This window comes from Pseudochaenichthys georgianus, chromosome 22 (assembly GCF_902827115.2).
Source record: "Pseudochaenichthys georgianus chromosome 22, fPseGeo1.2, whole genome shotgun sequence".
NCBI classification, from domain to species: domain Eukaryota; kingdom Metazoa; phylum Chordata; class Actinopteri; order Perciformes; family Channichthyidae; genus Pseudochaenichthys; species Pseudochaenichthys georgianus.
Window position 1 is genome coordinate 15,991,424 of NC_047524.1, and position 19,550 is coordinate 16,010,973.

The 19,550-nt window shown below is 38.9% G+C and overlaps 2 protein-coding genes across 2 annotated transcripts; one reads left to right on the plus strand and one right to left on the minus strand.

Annotated features, from left to right (window-relative positions):
• Positions 1 to 5,861: 5,861 nt before the first annotated feature.
• arf6b (ADP-ribosylation factor 6b) lies at positions 5,862 to 8,498 on the plus strand. The gene is made up of 2 exons (XM_034111398.2): positions 5,862 to 6,026; positions 6,277 to 8,498. Exon 2 carries the CDS (start codon positions 6,929 to 6,931, stop codon positions 7,454 to 7,456), a length of 528 nt encoding a protein of 175 aa, XP_033967289.1. The 5' UTR covers positions 5,862 to 6,026; positions 6,277 to 6,928; the 3' UTR covers positions 7,457 to 8,498.
• Positions 8,499 to 16,283: 7,785 nt separating this feature from the next.
• On the minus strand, positions 16,284 to 18,069 carry vcpkmt (valosin containing protein lysine (K) methyltransferase). The gene is made up of 5 exons (XM_034111642.2): positions 17,770 to 18,069; positions 17,458 to 17,571; positions 17,285 to 17,357; positions 17,028 to 17,147; positions 16,284 to 16,904 (listed from the first exon to the last, which is right to left on the minus strand). Exons 1-5 carry the CDS (start codon positions 18,024 to 18,026, stop codon positions 16,800 to 16,802), a joined length of 669 nt encoding a protein of 222 aa, XP_033967533.1. The 5' UTR covers positions 18,027 to 18,069; the 3' UTR covers positions 16,284 to 16,799.
• Between the last annotated feature and the right edge of the window lie 1,481 nt (positions 18,070 to 19,550).

Below are 19,550 nucleotides of genomic sequence, written 5' to 3' on the forward strand. Positions count from 1 at the left end.
GTAACTTTTTGAGAGAGTTAAGCATAAATCTGTCAAATGTTCAAAACAGCATTGTTTCACTGAAATAGCCTCAAAATCACAAAATGCCATTAAGAGTCAGAATCCTAATTAAATCTACTAAAACAAAGTACTTCATGGTAGTGGTCAACTTTTAAATACAAAAATGTATATTTCAGTAACTTTTTGAGAGAGTTAAGCATAAATCTGTCAAATGTTTCAAAACAGCCTTGTTTCACTGAAATAGCCTCAAAATCACAAACTGCCATTAAGAGTCAGAATCTTAACGAAATCTACTGACACAAAGTACTTCATTATATACTTTTCAGCTTTTAAAAAGAAAAGTGTATCTTTCAGTAACTTTTTGAGAGAGTTAAGCATAAATCTGTCAAATGTTCAAAACAGCCTTGTTTCACTGAAATAGCCTCAAAATCACAAACTGCCATTAAGAGTCAGATTCTTAACGAAATCTAGTAATACAAAGTACTTCATTATCTACTTTTCAGCTTTTATACACAAAAGTGTATCTTTCAGTAATTTTCTCAGAGAATATAAGCATAAATCTGTCAAATGTTTCAAAACAGCCTTGTTTCACTGAAATAGCCTCAAAATCACAAACTGCCATTAAGAGTCAGATTCTTAATGAAATCTACTGACAAAGTCTACTTCATTATCTACTTTTCAGCTTTTAAATACAAAAGTGTATCTTTCAGTAACTTTTGAGAGAATTAAGCATACATCTGCCAATGTTCAAAACAGCCTTGTTTCACTGAAATAGCCTCACAATCACAAACTGCCATTAAGAGTCAGATGCTTGACGAAATCTACTGACACAAAGTACTTCATTATCTACTTTTCAGCTTTTATACACAAAAGTGTATCTTTCAGTAACTTTCTCAGAGAATTTAAGCATAAATCTGTCAAATGTTCAAAACAGCCTTGTTTCACTGAAATAGCCTCACAATCACAAACTGCCATTAAGAGTCAGAATCTTAACGAAATCTACTGACATAAAGTACTTCATTATCTACTTTTCAGCTTTTATACACAAAAGTGTATCTTTCAGTAACTTTCTCAGAGAATGTAAGCATAAATATGTCAAATGTTCAAAACAGCAGTGTTTCACTGAAATAGCCTCAAAATCACAAACTGCCATTAAGAGTCAGATGCTTGACGAAATCTACTAATACAAAGTACTTCATTATCTACTTTACAGCTTTTATACAAAAAAGTGTATCTTTCAGTAACTTTCTGAGAGAATTAAACATAAATCTGTCAAATGTTCAAAACAGCCTTGTTTCACTGAAATAGCCTGGTTAGGTTGCAGGCTAAGAGCTCAACTCAGTGAAAGCACTGCCTGCTGACCAATCAGAGCTCAGTGTGCGGAGTTTAAAGCGATCAAGTCATATTACAGGAGAAAGGAAATACAGAAAAGCTGCCGTTGCAGGAAAGACGGCAGGCAAAAATCACCGACTGTGTGAACGTGAACATTAATAGAATATCACCTCCCATCTTCAGAGCAATCTAACTATTATAACATTAGCGTTAAGAAAGCTTACTTAAATATCTGCCACAACATAAGTAACCGGATCAGAGTAACATACAGTCCGCGGCATATCACTTCATAATGTATCATATATTTTCTTATCTGAGTCAGCTGAGCCCTATCTGGCCGTGCAACACTCACAGTGTCACATACTGTATGCAGAAGTATTATTTTAAGCAACACATTAAGTTGACGAAACACTCGAGACAAATGTAATTAAAGTCAGATCCACTCGTGTCTTAGACGGGGCAGTGATATCATAAACCTGTTAATGTACGCATTCAAACACTTTTTCTTTTACCAGCTGTATTCACCTTGCAGGTGCAGCTATGTGGCTTTTATCCTGGATAAAGTGTTTAAGTCATGGATGTTTAAAGTTTAACTTCTTCATATGTCTAATATTATAGTTGACTTTTCATTCAGGAAGTATGACGCTGCGCTGTCAGTGCGCTTCTCTATGTTTGTGATTGGTCAAATGCTCCAAATACCACCCCTTTCATGTGAACGCGCACCTAACTAGATAGGACACGGCTGGCTTGAGCGATCCACTTGATAACCAGCGTCGTAGTACCGTTTAGCGAGAGCGCGTATGTTTTGGATTAGGCCAACCGGCTAACTCAAACATATCCAGGTTAGGTTGAACCAGCTTCGTAGTACAGGCTAGTGATGGCGAGATGAAGCCTTATGAAGCTTTGAAGCTTTCCAGCCAATTGGTTCGCAAAAGGGTTCATCTCATGAGGCTTCATCATGGGCTTCATTTGAACACAAACCCCCTGTTGGTCAAAGTGTGTAAAACAGGCAGATTGGACATCTCAACAGTGTGCTCTATCTCATACCGAGTTCCTAATGAGTAAAGCCTTAGAATAACTCTAAACAACGAACATAAAATCATATTTTCATGTTAACAATATTGTATTTATTACAGTTTAATGATTGTGATTGAAAATCCTAAAGAGGCTGGTAAACATTGCAAAGAGGGATTTATATTCCTTAATAATATTCGTAAACTTAACCATGTTGTAGCCTGAGAAAGGCTAAACCATATCAAAGAATACATTTATTAACTACATTATCTCATTTAGCTGTAGCTTTTATAAACAACAAAAAATACGTATTGTTCAGTCGTTGAACCAGGGACCCTACGGTCATGAGTCAACTGCTTTCAGGCTGAGCTACAGCACACACGCTGAATCTCCTTGAAAACACTGTAAGATATTTATTCCTGTATTTATTGATGTTTTTATTCCTACATTTATTTATGCTTGTATCTATTTATAGCCTACTTATGACATGTTCCGACCTCTATATGAGTGAGGGTCTGAGCTCTCTTGATTCCATCGTGTCACCGGGCCCGGATACAGGAGGGGTAATATGGTTCTTAGTATGCATCCATGGGTATGAGCGTTGTGGTTCAACGGTTCAACCGATCTAAATCGCTTCCTGAAGCAGTCACGTGGTATCGACAGGCAGCGAGGCTTCGTGTGTCATCGATGACGTCACTGGCCCAAAACGATACAAGCCTCGTTACAAGCTTCACAAAAAGCTTCGGGGATTACTCGACACACGCTCCGAAGCCTCGGCGCAATACATAACATCACTAGTACAGGCCCCAGCACCCACTACGGCACGTAACAATAATAATAATTTAAAAATTACACCGAAGCTTTCTCAGAGTGGGCCTGGCCCTATGGTGGCTACGCCACTGGGTGGCAGTGGCACCATAGTTTGAATCATATTCCAGTGTAATCTACACACAGTATAGGACTATTCCTCATTTTAGACCCATTTTTGCCCTTCAAAAACACCGATGGACAGCGTTTACTCTGACGTCAGTGTTGTGGGTGTGGCCTCAAGTGCAACAGGATTTACACTAAAACTACAGATTTAGTTTTTAATAATATTATATCTTAATAATGTTTACTACATCAAATGTGCAAATGTGCATACAACAAAGAATATTCTAAAATAAAGTAGTGTAACCTCAGTGGTTAAAAGTAAGTCATGTAGAACAATTACGGTGAATGATACTGGTTTTATTTAATGCAAACTTATTCTTCAATTTCATTATATCAGAGGAAAATATTGTACATGTTTTTATTTTCACATAAAATCAATGAATTATCATTTGATAAACATATTAAACTTTATATAATGATACTTTTACTTTATTTTAGCTTAATACTTATCATTTTAACTTGACTTCACAGTTTAGTGTCTTTTACTTGTAGTACTTGAGTATTTCGACACTGTGTTACTGCTACTTTTACTTACAATAGTCTATCTAAAGTGACATATCTAATAACACCTTCCCCCACAGCTGACATTTATCCTCTTCATTTAAATTGCTTAAGACCATATTTGTATGCTAATCAAGGATACAGCCATGTATAGCCTGTTAGCTTGTAACATTTTCTTGTAACTGACATTTCTGTGCTGTATCTCATGAAGTTAAGCTAAAGCTTAAACTTTATAACACGTTTCATTGCGGTTGACATTGACCTCTATGAAAGTTTATATTTCACAAGCGAAATATATATTTTATGGATAGACAGCAATCATTTCATAAATGGTTGTAGTGGATAATGATCTTATCCTCTGATTTGGAATGTGATAAGAGCAACGGTTAGTCAAATGTTCAGCTTCTTCACCTAACACTGGTTCTCAGGTCACATTACAACAGCTTGTTCTGCCATCTCTTGGTTCAGGGCACAATCTCAGATACCCATATCTTACAAGTAAGTCATCGGGACCGGTCGTTCTAGGGACATTTGTCAGATAAGAGTTGCAGTGGCTCCAACTTTCTAGGAAATGAGTGTTGGAGGCTAAAGGGAAGCATTCAGACCTCATCAAAAGAGATTAGGGGCTCCTTGACTTAAATCAGCAGGAGATGCTTCTGCTGTTTTACACAATGAGTTGCCTGGGACTTAAGGGACCCACCACATAAGCATGGTTGCAAATGTTCCAACAGCATCATGCCACCGGATTTGGCAGAATATATAATATAATATATAAGATTTACATTTAACTTGTTACAACTAGGTCTATTTTAATTAAATAGATGAATGAAATGCAAAATTGGACTACTCTTCTCTAAGTTTGTAAAAAATCTACTTATTGTAAATCCCAGCTAATGTAGTTAGAGTTGGGGCCACCTAAGAAGGTTAGAATAATGAAATGCTGATTACAGAGTATCACATTTTTAGCAGTGAAATTATAGGACCACATTTTGGCATATTTGGCTTTATATATGGAAGTAAACTTACCAATAAAGACGCCAATGTGGCACTGTAGAGGAATGTTTTTGTTCATTATTGTTTGAAGATAAAAATAACAGAATGCCAGCTCTTGCAGTTATCCATAAGCGAGCTGGTTAACTTTTGTACTGTAATGAATGACTAAGTTAATGTAAAAAAGACATCAGCTGAGAAAAACTCTTTGTCTATTCATAAGAATAAAATGTTGCAGTGGAAGAATAGCATGCCATACACTCCTCCAAGGACAATTTCTAGTCACAGAGCTTCAAGATCATATACAGCCTTCATCCTCTCTTATCCTTCTATCAGAAAAAACATTTAAAACCTTTCTTACAATTTCATAAGTATGTTACAAGACCTATTACAGTTGGGTAAAAATGAAATGTGAAACTACACTTCCATTTATTTTGTTTACATGAACGTATTGTAATACCAACCAGGCAATAGTTAGAATTAGTTTGACCTACTGTACAGGTTACAATAATAAAATGCTGATTACAGAATGTAATTCCTTTAGCAAGTATATAACCACATTTAGCATATTTATTTATTTTTATCTAGAAGAAAACGTTACCAATAGAAAAACACCAATGGGGCCATGAGGAAGATTGCTTTAGTTCACTAGAGTTAATAGATAACACTATTTTCAATATTATGTAAATTATTGACAGAGAGAACACTGACAGGTCAGGTAAATGCGTTTGCCACAGAGACTTGTCAAAAACAGACAAAAGGAAATCATTTAAAAAATATTGCTAGGTAAGGTGCTGTTACCCTTTACATACCTAGAATCAGTATTCTAAACAGATACAACTTAGATGCTGAACATGTTATCAAAGTGATGTTTTTCAATATAAATATTTCAATATTAGTATTTTATTTGTAATGTCGTAACTCCAAAAATACACCAAAAACAGGCACAACTTAAAAATGAACTAGTGCATTCAAAAAAAAAATATTATGAAATGTTAACTTATGGTGTACAATTAACTAAAGTAAAATGTATTTCACGTGAGTTTGTATTTTTAATAGTTGTTTCTGTATCGTGAATGCCTCAGACAGTGAAAGCTGTTGTAACGTACGACAGCAGCAGCTGAATGGAGCCGAGAGGAAGTGGCGGTTAATGCAGCTCCACACCTTTCCGGTGTAGCAGCACTGCGACCAGCTCTACTTTAAGGAGAAAGACGAGAGCTGGCTGTATTTATTGATACAGGAGGGGGAGATAGGAGGTACATTTCTTATATTTCAATTAAGTGTTTATCCCAGCGAGACGTGAGGCAAACATTTTGTCACTGTCGCACGTATTTTGTATCTATATATGGTTAGTTTTCCACAGCTAACCACCGTTATCTAGTTAGCTTAAGGCTAGCTTGCTAGGAAACCAGCTAGCTAACGTTAGCTTGCTAGCCCTCTTTAGCAGCCATGAGCGCTATCTTGCTAATTTGGCACGTCTGACCCACCTCCTAAATCTCTTTTCAGGGGGCTACGAACTGGAGTTTCATGGGTGGATACATGTGTTGCTGAGTCACAGAAGATTTCTTTTCGAAGACGTCCCTTACAGCTCGGTGAAGTTGCCCGGCGCGACGCTTGATGGACTAGCCGCAGAAAAGCTGCTTTTCTCCCCGGTAGCGGTGAAGAGAACAAGGGCGCACCCGATGAGGAGGACCGGACACCAGAAAGAACTCACAAGTAACGTGGCCTTTCCGAGGCCTTGTATACACAACGTGTCTGCTCTTTGTGGTTTTTAACCTTCGCAGCTTGTGTTTGCCAATCAGCTTTATGTTGATTTAGTCAACAAAATGAACGTCCTGCAACAGCTGCTGCCAAGTTCTTAGTGTAACCGTGCCATGTTGTGTATAGGCCCTGCAAACATTGTGATACTCTGAACATAAACGTCCCAGCACTTAACAGGACGCACAGACTTTCAATGAAAACCCCTATACGTACTGTTTGTTAGATTTTAACATGAGTGTGCGTTTTTGACTTTTCTCTCCGATATATGCTCTTCACTGAGTCATGTCATCACAAATAAGCCCTTAACGCGAAGCTACAGTTAAAAGTGAATGGTCATCAGCACCGAATCTGACATTTTTCTCGGTAGAAACAAAGTATTTATGCACACGATTTAAAAATGGGGAAAGTGCTGTCTAAAATATTTGGCAACAAGGAGATGAGAATATTAATGCTTGGACTTGATGCTGCTGGAAAGACAACAATCCTTTACAAACTGAAACTTGGACAGTCTGTCACCACAATCCCCACAGTCGGCTTCAATGTGGAGACTGTCACCTACAAAAATGTCAAGTTCAACGTCTGGGATGTTGGAGGGCAAGATAAGATTCGTCCTCTGTGGCGACACTACTACACAGGCACCCAAGGGTTAATTTTTGTGGTGGATTGCGCGGACAGGGATCGCATCGACGAGGCAAGGCAGGAACTCCACCGCATCATTAATGACCGGGAGATGAGGGATGCCATCATCTTGATATTTGCCAACAAGCAAGACCTCCCGGATGCCATGAAGCCACATGAAATCCAAGAGAAGCTCGGATTGACCCGCATCAGAGATAGGAATTGGTATGTTCAGCCCTCCTGTGCGACCACAGGTGATGGACTGTATGAGGGCTTGACATGGCTAACATCAAATTACAAATCTTAATGATTGAGTGCTGACTGTTTTAGGTCAAAACTATAATAACGTTGCAAGTAACAAATAACTTTTCAAAATGAGTATGGTTAAGAAAAAGTTGATTATTTCCCATTTATTTTTAATACTACGTTTACCCCATGACTAATTTATCTTTAACTGGGTTTGCTGGCTTAAAGTTTGCTTGTACTCTGTAGCAGGACTATTTCTCCTTCATCATCTTGGGGCTTGCTTGATGAATTCTGAATTGATTGGTCCTAATGTTAAAGCCACAGAGATCACCGCCTTTGCCTATTCTTTTCCCTGTTTTGTATAATTTTTCTAATGAAGTTTGTGTCTTCATTCGAGGACTAAAGCTTGTTTCAAGGCCCTTCAGTCTCTGCTGCATCGAACTTGGATCTTTTTGTTCTTCTGAGGCGAGATCTTAAATGTCATGTAGCATACTTGAAGGAATTTGGTATTTGTTTTAACACAGTGCTGTGATAAGTATTTCTTCTCAATGGTATTTACTGCTGCAATGGGGAAAAAAATCAACATTGGTTTAATTTAATAGTCATCTGTCTTGACAAAGAAATAAAATAACTTCAGACATGTTTTGTTACCCCCCCAAATCCCCTTATGTGGGCTATATAATTTTCTGATTGACCTTCCGTTTCATGTCTTGATACCTAATTGTGCTGAATATTCAACAAATACGCCTCCTGTAACTCTTAAACATGCTTGTTGGGATTGCATTTTGCATTTTTGATTTTGGGTAACAAGTAGTCAGTTGACTCAATCTTTCCAAAGGAATGTCATTCAGCTCTGAGCTCTCAATCTGATTCCACAGTTGATTAGTGTCAGTATTGGGACATTATATGATAGCCTATATCTGTAGCATGAGTACGAAAGTACAGTAACCCCACACCAGAGTCCATCTGTCGTGCAGTCAGAGGGAGCTGTTACTGGTGAATTGTAGAAGACACCCTGCAGTGCAGCTCTTATTTTGACTGGGGGAACCATGTACAGAACAATGTCATTGTAATGTCTTATTAAAAAAGTGATTTTAAATCTGTTATGTCTGTTTGTTTGTTTTTTCAAGGATTAAAGTCAATTATCTTGGCTAGGCCTGTGAGATGAAACCATTTTGTTTTTGGTGAAAGTTTAATTTACTTGTAACTAGTGGTTACAAATAAAATTTGAGAAGTGTTGAGAATGCTCCAAGTAGAAGTATGTCGTGTTAAAATTCTCTTGGGTTTAGGACAATTTAGCAGATTCTTCATAAAGGGTTTATGTCCACCCTCAGACAAAGTTGCTGGCCTCTGTTCCCCTGCCAGTAAATGCGGGGTGGGAAATGTACAAAACAGGAAGTCCGACTGCTGGTCTCTTTAGAACAACAGAGCCACATGATAGTTTGCATGGGAGTCGGAGGGGCAGCTGCGATATACAGCCCACTTGTGAATTCTTTTTAAATGTTGGGTTTGAGCCATAGCTGAGCTGTCAGCTGTAACTTCCTGAATATGCATTTGGTTGGGACTGGCATTTAAAAGCGAGTCTGGGTGGTTTTTCACTCGCTGAGAAGGAAAGGCTTTTGAAGTGGACTAATGTAAATAAGATTAACTTGAGACTCATCTGTAAAGAGTTACTAGTAACTAATAAGACCGTTTATTGCTCTTATCAAAAGGAGAAACCCACAACCATATGTTGCAGTCTTTCAACATGAGTATAATGAGTGTGTAATAAGGATAATAACCATATCGGTGTATGTAACCTCTCAAAAGTGAGTGTGATCCGTGTCCAATCTATAGTTTGTTATATGCCAGAAAGATGACGCCATATCCTTTGGTGTCTTTATTATTCCCCTTTTCTACTCTGCAAACACGCTGATGTAATGTCATTCTTGCTGTTGCTGAATAATCATTCCTGTCAAGCTATTTAAGTCGAATAGGCCTTTTAAAAGATAGTCAGTTTGACATTTCATTAGGAAGTCGGACACAGTAATGTTTTAGTTTCCATTAAGTTGATTAACACTTGTTAGCTCTCTTGACAAAGACAGTATTAATAGTGATATATAGTCTGACTACTGTGTTTAGGGTTACTGAAGCTTTGATTTTTAAGGATTCTTCCTCTCAGCATACTGAAAGGCACTCTTTCCAGTGTTTAACACGTCCACATAAAGAAATCTGGCACAATGTAATGCAACCTTCCCTTAAAAAGCACAGGTTACAAGAATAGGATGCACACTATCTCTCAAGCATACAAGGTAAGTATTTGCAGCATTCTCTCATAACCTCACCCTATCGTACATGTGTCTAAGTGTTTGTATGTATAGTCATTTAGCGTGTGGAAACTGGTGCTTAGCAAGTTGCTGTCGAGGCCTCAGGATGTTTGCTTTAGCACCACAGAGGTTTCCGTCACACAGGTCAGGTGACAGAAAGATACAGCTCCTCTGCCACAGAAGATGTTCCACATCACCCACACACTTCTTGCAGCTGTGATTTAACTGCTCTATCAGAGTAAACAGCTATTGTAATAATCAGACACAAACACTTCAGATATCCAGGCTTCTGAGGGTATTTGTAAATATTTTTCCTTCAGTGAGAGCTTGGTCGAGGGCCTCCATTATATGCTGATGGCAGTTTAATTGGGCTATAATGGCCATTCTGGTTCCCACCACTTCATTACAACCATATGATTCTCACAGCTTTATTAGAAGCACTGGGGCCCCTGGGGCAAGGACAGCGAACGTTGGCAATGTTCTATGACCTCTCCTCTGTAAAAATGAGACCTCCTGGCCCTTCTCTCAACTCCCTCTGTGCCTGGCTGGAATTCCTTAGACTTCCTGAGAGGAAAGGTCATAGAGACAAGATCAGTTATGGGTGCCACGTATAATCAGTTTCATTATTGTGTGTTATGAGATGCAAGACAGCATTTAGAAAGGTGGGGTTTGAATATGATTGTGTTCACAACAGCACAGCACCACGTTCATTTAGCATCTCACAAATGAAAGAAAAAGCTTATTTCAGATCCATACCGTCCTGGTGTCAGAATCTATCATGTACAGAGGATAAGCTGTAAGAGAGTGGTCTCTGGTATAAAAGGACAGCCTTAAACCTGCAACCTAGTTACAGGAAATGGCATCCTGCATTGATTTAAATAATTTTGTTATCAGACATAATACTTACTAAATTCAGGAAATATGGGGCAATATGCATATACTCTGTGAATTTCCTGTGAAGAGATAAGACTGAAAATAACGAATGAAATTAATTAGGCTTGTTCACTAATATTATTTAGTTATTTTATTGTATTTATTTTATTTTATTTTATATACATATAAACACACAGTATAGAGGCCTATACTTTTCGAAATTATTATGATCATATTTTTGCTACGATTATTTGGGGGTTCTTTGGGGGTATATCAATGTATATATCAATGTATATATGTATATATATATATATATATATATATATATATATATATCAATGTATGAATAACTGTACTTAGTGTAAAGCAAATCAACAAGTTAGATGATTAAAAAAAGGCCTAAATGCTTCCATTAGTTTGCACAAAGATATCTTCCCTTCCTGTTTGTTGGGGCAGTTCCTGAGGACAGCATGATGGGACCCTGCTAGTATAGCCTGGTGTTTTTGGTTTCACATAGGTGGCTGACTGTGCTGCATGTTTCCAGTCACTTCCTCTATTCTATATAAAAAGCAGAAGAGAGTAGAGAAATTGAAAGACACCCCGCGTTCGGTGAGCTCAGTTCTGCAATAACGGATCAGACCTTATTTAATATTTTTGTCGCAATAACAGCCCGGCCTTCATTTGTCAACTTCAGAAAGATTTAAAGTAGCTTAAGGATAACTGTGGTGAGTGGAAGGCTATATTACAGCTGCATGCCCGACATGCCTACAAACCTATAGCCTGAGTAATGCTTGTGGTTTTCAAGGGTGTGGTTTCTTCTTCCTCACTTGTCGTTACTTCCTCTTCACTGCAGGGTCACATTTGTGCAGGTAGTACGAATATAATACTTCTTTCGGACTGTGGGTTGTGAATAGTCATTGCAGGCTTACATTTGGCCTACAGTTAGCCTACAGTTGAACAGCCACACCCAGCTGGATAATCACTGTTGGATTTGTTATGCCTTTAGACACATATATTCATGTGCACATGGGTGAACTATGTAATTAAGGTGGTTCAGTTATCTGCCAAATGGTAGGAGGGAACACCTACTGTAAGCCACAGCTCACACAATACAGTGGCTGCTTAAGGACAGTAAAACAGCCTCTTTGGTTATGAAACCTCTATCTCTCTGTCCTCTGATTAAATCCTTCAATGGGTAGCCTTTTCAAGAGAGCTTTTGAATAATGAACTCACGCAGAGCACAGTGTAAAAAAATAGCAGGAAGTGGCTAAACTTTTTTTCAGGTTTCCTGCTGAGGCTAACGCTCACAGACGCACTCTTTTTTGTTTATATTGTAAGCGTCTCTTGTGTTTTTATTGTGTGCCAGGGAAGGCTTTAGTTATAAACTATTTGAAAAAGGGTTGTGCAGTGGTGTCGGCCAGTGGAGGTTGAAAATGTGAAGCTGTGAAGTCCAAGGTGCACTCTGGGCATTGGTCCAAAAATACATTCCAGTCATATCTGAAACTGAAGGTTACTTGCTGTGGTGAAGTTACAAATTCAAAGAACCAGAAAATGATTGTGAAAAGCTGAAGGTCCACACGACAAAACCAATTTGTTTTTTAAATGAAAGACAAAGTGCTCATACAAGCATTAACTACATGATTTAACCATTAACAATACAGTACAGATGTGTTGGTTCGGCCTTACTGGTCTATAATCATGTCGGTTTCTCCACTTTAAAAATATACAATCTAAGTCCCATTACATTTAAGCCTCTAGCTTCTATTGAAATTCCATTATGTGAAAACCTGAAATGTGTCCACACGGTTCCTGTTGAGAATTGCAGGATGTCGGACACAGCTGTGTGAAAGTGTGAACCAGTCTGTCCTTGGACTCCACTGCTGTGTTTTTCCAGCTGTAACACACACAGAGATAATAAGGATTGTAGCTGAGTGTGGACTATCTTGCCTTCAGATGTAACCAATGCTACAGTATATAAAAGGGAGGGGGGCGGCAGACGTTATATATGGTGCTGCAGCTTGAGGTCGATTGGCTGCCAGGAACAGAATGTGCGTCAGTTCCTAAAACAAAATTAAATTAATTGGATTTTTTATTTTTTATTATTCAGAGCGTTGACCTTTTCTAATCATGTGGCATGTGTAATTTGGCTTAACATAACCTCAACACCCACAGACACAGGTGACTCTAATACCAAGTTGAACATAGACAGGAGTCATTCACCCAGCAGCAGTATCCAGCAGCCACACATGTATTCATTCACAGCCTTCACACAAGGACTGACACAATGATAGAGATCCATGTCGAGCAACCTCAAAGGCCTCCTTCAGCAGCTTGCCACCACACTGCCATGCTCCATGACTGACTACATCTGTATGTCTGACAGGAGCGCTGTAATTACAGTGGAGACAGTGTTTGGAGTGACATTGCGTCTGGATTAGACAACAGTTTTGGAGGAATCCTCAGATCTAAGGCAAGTCAGGCGCTGCTGCTCACACTAGATTCAGACTACTGAGATATAATGACTCAGGAAAAGACCACACACACACACACACACACACACACACACACACACACACACACACACACACACACACACACACACACACACACACACACACACACACACACACACACACACACACACACACACACACACACACACGCTTCACCCTCCCTTCTGCAGTTCTCCCCTCGGTGCTGGTCCGCCACCCATCTTAATGATGACAAATACATCATTGCACTAGAATGCCTCAGGGACAGCAGTCACCGACAAGTTGCCGCATAACCTGTGGTATTTCAAGTGAGGGATCAATACACTATTTCATTTTTACTGATACCACGTTACCTCCATTAATCACTGACCATATACGCATAGTTTATTGTAACAGTTAAGCCTAATACTGCCTACAAAGACTACAACGGGTTATAAATGCTCTTTAAATATCCAGATAAACAATCATTGGTGTGTCGAATATTGCTGTATTGTCATGAATTGAAGGAGTGGGGAGTGTGCATCATTTTCTCACAGCACTGGTTGTGTGTCCCTTCTCAACTGCAGCACAGCTGTCCTAACAGCACCCCCATCCACCCTCCTGTCCCCTGCAGGGGGGTGGGAGTGGTTAGGGTGAGGGGGGGGTTGAGTCAGCATTGTGTTTCTATAAGCTAGTTGTCCTGTCGGGCTTTGCTTCACTGGCACCGTACCACCGCTTGCTTCTGAATCCATTGAACAAGAGTGCCACAGATTATTAGCATTGTTGCATCTCATTATTGAAGAAGCTGCAAAACGAATCACCTGCTTTGTTTTGGAACAGAGCCCTTTGTGCAGCATAAAGGCCCCGTTTGTAATGTGATCTGTGTGCCTAAAACGGGCTGTGAGGCACCTTTGCAGGATCGGAGAAGTTACACACTCATGCCGGATTCTTCTATTATTCTATTTTTAATCAGCCCAGTTTGATGTCTATTCTTGAGCCACTCCCTAATAGTTAGCGAGAAAATGAGTCTTCCTTTATCTGGAACAGTGTCTCTTGGCTCCAGGCAGTGTGAGGATGGAGACACAAAGGATCTTCTGTGTCACTTGGCTGTGATGCAGCAGAGTGGTGCACACACCAAACGGGCTGCCTGGAGTCAGACTCTCCTCCACCCAGCTGGTTTGGAGGGGCGCTGCACTGCTCCCTCATGTTTTCAAAGAACCCGGTGCATTACGGAGTCTATGCAGATGTTATTTACCAGGATATCTGTGTAGAAATTAAATATGTCTGGTTGTATATTGCACATGAATTAAGATCATAGACTCATCACATATACAAATACAACAGAGGTCCAACAAATGTCATCATCATTCCATAGTCAATAAACTGCCTGTGTAAAAAAGAGGGCACTTTGTGGCTTTTTCAGCTATATATGAAGACTTTAACTTTTCAGCCTGCTGCAGGTTTTCCACACAGGTAAGAGTTATTTCTACAAATAGCACCATCTGTTGGCAGAACACGCCCCCATTCTGTCTTGGTTCATGCAGTATACGCCAGTAATGCATTTGTATCGCTTTTATGGAATAAACTGTAACGGTTTCACTGTGGGCTGTCCTCATGTAGCCTCCTGTATTCCCCTGTAGTGCTAGCCTAATTAGCCAACCACAAAAATGATATAACTACAGTATTTCAATTTAACATTTTAATAAAGAAGATAGGACTGGTGAGACTGTTAAACATTATAAATGGCTTGACTGGGAGAGCTAAGGGAGGGGAGGAGGATGAAATGTTGACACAGAATCCCCCTCTAATCTCCCCAATATCCCCCCTGAATACTGTCCTCGCCACATAGGGGACATGAACTTAATACCAGCTTTAAAACAAATTAATTAGCCGGACGTATATCCTGGTCTGATTGTTGCAGCCCAGCTGGACATGGAAGAAGTGAGAGGGCAGATAAGGGCTACAGGGAGTGATCATCTTAAATGACCTGCTTTAATTTAAGTATCTGTAAAAGAGAATGAGAATAAAGATAATTAATCTTACTTTATCCCTTTTGTGTTAGGCCATATCATTGATTTATGTCAACAGGGATCCAGGGCTTAGATGATTTAACCATGATTCATCCCTCTCTGTTTCACCTCCTTACATTCCCAAGCCTCTACGGGGAATTTGTTGATAAAGAATATATTAGTTGGGACAGGAGGGACTTTATTTGTGTCTGTACGTGTTTTCAGATGAACAAACGTCTCATAATGTTGTACTTAAACAATGATGATTTACCATTAATTACCTTTACACACTGCTAAAGCATCTGCTGTTTGAAGTATTTATATATAATGATCTTTTTACACAACGCACAAGATGGATAATGAAATGTTCGATTTTAATAAAAAATGTAACATGAATATTCATGGATCGCAGATTTCAGGCAAACAGGTTAGCCTATATCACTAATATTGAACATTACATTAATGCATGTAATACATAACCAAACTTGAGTCCACATTGTAATCTTTTATAAAGTAATTTTGGTATTTAATAGGACCTTCAGTGTCAACCTCACCCGTCAACTTCAGTATTAACATTTTTATTTGGTGTGAGCGTTGGAGGCCACCCTGCTCATTACACTGCATCTCTCCTGTGTAAACAGAGTGCAGCATGAAAGGCTGTGAGGGGCCCCTGCATGCCTGTGGGAGTGTGGGGCGTACTTCATGGTTTATGCTTGAAAAAGAGCCGTAATCTTTCAGCTAATCTGGGGCTTGGGATGGAATTCGCCTCGCAGGCAGGGCAGAAGCTTTTTAGGAGATGTTTATAACTGGGCAAGCTACCGAAATATATGGATAAGGGAGTTTTAGTCATTATTTACTTTCCCACCTCTCTAAATGTAAAAAGTTATAAAATGTAAAAAGTTATAAAATGTAAAAATAACATTTCAAAAGCTAAATTAACTCTGTTTTAATTTAACAATCTTGGTCCTCACTAGAAGTCATAATCTAATAGGTTGTATTTGCACAGATTTAACATTACTCAAAGTTAAATACTTTGTATTTACTCAAGGCAACTATTGCCCCCTAGTGCTCCAAATCAGTAATGTCTGAATTTACATACCTCAGCTGCTCATTCGGGGAATGTTAACTATATCAATCTAATTTGTGACTCTGCGTGTTATCCTAATGTTATAACCTACACACATGTACATTGAACCATTCACATCAGAAAGGGACAGTCCAAAGCAAAATCACAGCAAGTCTAATGTTTTTTTATTTTTGCTGCAGTTTACTGAGCTTTAAACTCAAATGTTCACTGTCTTTTACATACATGCGAGACAAAAATCCAAACAATCACCAAGAAATCATGGTTTAATTGTGGTAAATTTGTGATCTAGTCTAGCTTAAACAACTCATTTTATATTAAGGATAGGCTGCATAGTCTGTCATGTCTCTGCTTGCCCATGTCTGCCATCTACCTTCACAGCCCTACAATGAAACACACCTATGAAACTCCTGATATTATCTTCATGTGTTTTGAAGTTTACGAAAAACAGGTTTTTACAATGGTTTCGCCTTGAAAAAAAAAAAGTGTTCTCCAATCATCAAGTACATTCTTTAGTAATATATCCAAAACATATATTTCCTTAAAAAAAATGTTACAGTGAGTGCAGAAATGAAGATACATTAAATATAAAACAGGTACAAATTTAAGTCTGATTTCCATAGGGCATTAGGGTACAATATTGATTACTGTAGACACAAACTCAGGCTTTTCTCCGGATGTGCAGGATGTGGATGTCTGGACTACTAAACTCTGGGTCTTGCTTTTCTGAAGGGATCTCCTCACAGTTGAAGTTTCTTTGCAGCAACTAGAATATAACACGAACGACCATGATGATTTACTGAGAGGTTATGACATACATTTCAACGTATTATTACTTAATTACCTGTTTATAAGTATTTACAAATGGAACACACAGTTGGTCTCTCACCTCAAAAAACTGCTTCTCCACTTTTGGGTTGACTCCTTCTGTGCGTTGCTCATAGCAGCAAATAATGCAGGTTTCTGGCCCCGAGAGCAGCTTCAAGCTCTCCACCAGAGGAACAATAGACTGTGTGGAAATGTATTATAAGTCACTAAGAGAAATACAGTGCTACAGTTGTTCGTTCTGTTTTGCAATGACAGTGATACAGCACCACTTTATAAATATTCATGATTAGATTTAAGGGCAAAGTAAAAGTAACTTACCTGCTCATAATATATGCAATCAGCCATAAGGACATAATGTGTGGGAGGTCGGAAGTCAGACACATCTTCACCCCTTTTAAGGAGAGCAGAAATCAAGCAGTTGTCTTGCAATGTGTTGAACATCACATTGTGTGATATGACTGAGATACAAATAACAAAATTCAAGTACAAACCATTTCAGTACCTTGGCAGTAACTGATCCACTTTTGATTAGTGCCTGGTTTTCCTGGATGTTCAACCTCAGGAGGGTCTGCAAATCCTCCAGGTCTGTCACAGTAACGTCAGCTCTATGGGATTTATAACACAATCAAAAACAATCTATTACTATTCTGTTTGTTATTAGTTCATAACTCCAAAGCAAGGGGGGGGGGGGGGGGCAGCTAGTTCGTTGTTGAATAGCAACACGTTGGAGGTACAACACTTGTATAATAATATTTAAACAATTAGGTATCATTATAACTCTGATTCTAAGTAAGTTTTCTCACCCCAGTGTTGCTGCCATCAGCCCAACAACTCCTGTCCCAGCTCCTAACTCCACCACAGTCCTCCCAGCCCACACGTTCACTCCTGAGGGCGGATCATAAAACGGCTTCGTCTCTAAATATTTTGCCAGGACAATAGCTGCATCCCAAACAACACAGCCAACATCTCCCAAGTAGCACTGCTTCACTTTTAGGGAAAAGCCGTCGTTTTTCTCAATTTCTCTCACAAAATAATCACCCTCTTCTGAATCAGCCGCCATGTTGGCAGCGGCAGGAACAAGTAGGTGATTTCCGGTGTGTGTTATTTTCAGAATAAAAGCAGAAAAATAGTGCACTTGCTGAATGTTATTACAAGATAACTATTTGTGTAACAAGAACCAGTGATCATGTGAGCCTACTCACTCATTCTCAATATGGCAACACTTTAATAAAAAAATATATTAATGCAATCAAAACCAAATGGGTGTTTGACAAATATATTTTCAATCACTTTCTTTATTTCCTTTCTTTACCTCTTTATATTTGTTTGACTCTGTATATGTACCTATGTCCCATCGATGTCAATGTGTTGTGTGTATATACTATTTGATGTAGCCTAGATATGTATTTAAGTCAGTCAGTAGTCTTGGTTAAACAATCCATCGTGACTGACTGACACCAGATGATGCTGCATGCTAGGCTACTATGCTAAATTGCTTTAATGAGCATGTTGTGTCTTGTGGCTCTCTGTTTGGCTGTGTGGCTCCTGTGAACGCTCCAATCCTTGACTCTGAACAATGTGGTCTGGAAAACCCTTTCAGTTTTACTCCTTTAACTATTGGTATTGTTCATGAAGCATTATCCAAGTTAGATCCTAGGAAACCGGCTGGCCCGGACAACGTAGAACCTTTCTTTTTAAAGATAGCTGCAGATTTTATTGCTCCACCTCTTACTTCTCTTTTTAACCTCTCCCTCAGCACGAACACAATTCCAAAAGTATGGAAGTCTGCTTATGTCTTGCCTTTACTGAAAGGAGGGGAGGCAACTATTTTAAATAACTATAGGCCAATCTCTAAATTGTCAGTTCTGGCTAAGGTTCTTGAACGTCTTGTGAGTGAACAGGTAAAGGAATTTTTATGTACAAATGACATCCTGTCTAAACATCAGTTAGGCTTCAGAAAGAAACACAGCACCATGACTGCGACAATGAAAGTGGTAAATGACATTACTACTATTTTAGATAATAAGCAGAGTTGTGCAGCTCTGTTTATTGACCTTTCCAAAGCATTTGACACCGTTGATCATCGCATGTTAAAGCAGAGGCTACTCAGTATTGGCATATCCAGCCTTGCAGTGGGGTGGTTTGTGAACTACCTCTCTAAAAGGTCCCAATGTGTTCATTTTGATGGACTGTCTTCTGAATGGTTAAACATTTCTAATGGTGTACCACAAGGTTCTGTTTTAGGACCACTTTTATTCTCCATATATATTAACAGTGTAGGTGATAATGTGGATGAAGCTACTTTACATTTTTATGCGGATGATACTGTGATGTATTGTGCAGGTCCCTCCATTAAAGAGGCTGTTGTTAAATTACAAGCTGTTTTTAACACTATTCAGACTCAGCTCTCTGAATTAAAGCTTCTTTTAAATGTTGATAAAACCAAGGTAATACTCTTTTCAAAAGCTAAAAAGACACCAGAGCCTGTTTTAGATATTGTAACTACGCAAGGAACAAAACTTGAAGTTGTTGCCTGTTACAAATACCTTGGTATCTGGCTTGATGAGTGTCTCTCTTTTAAACT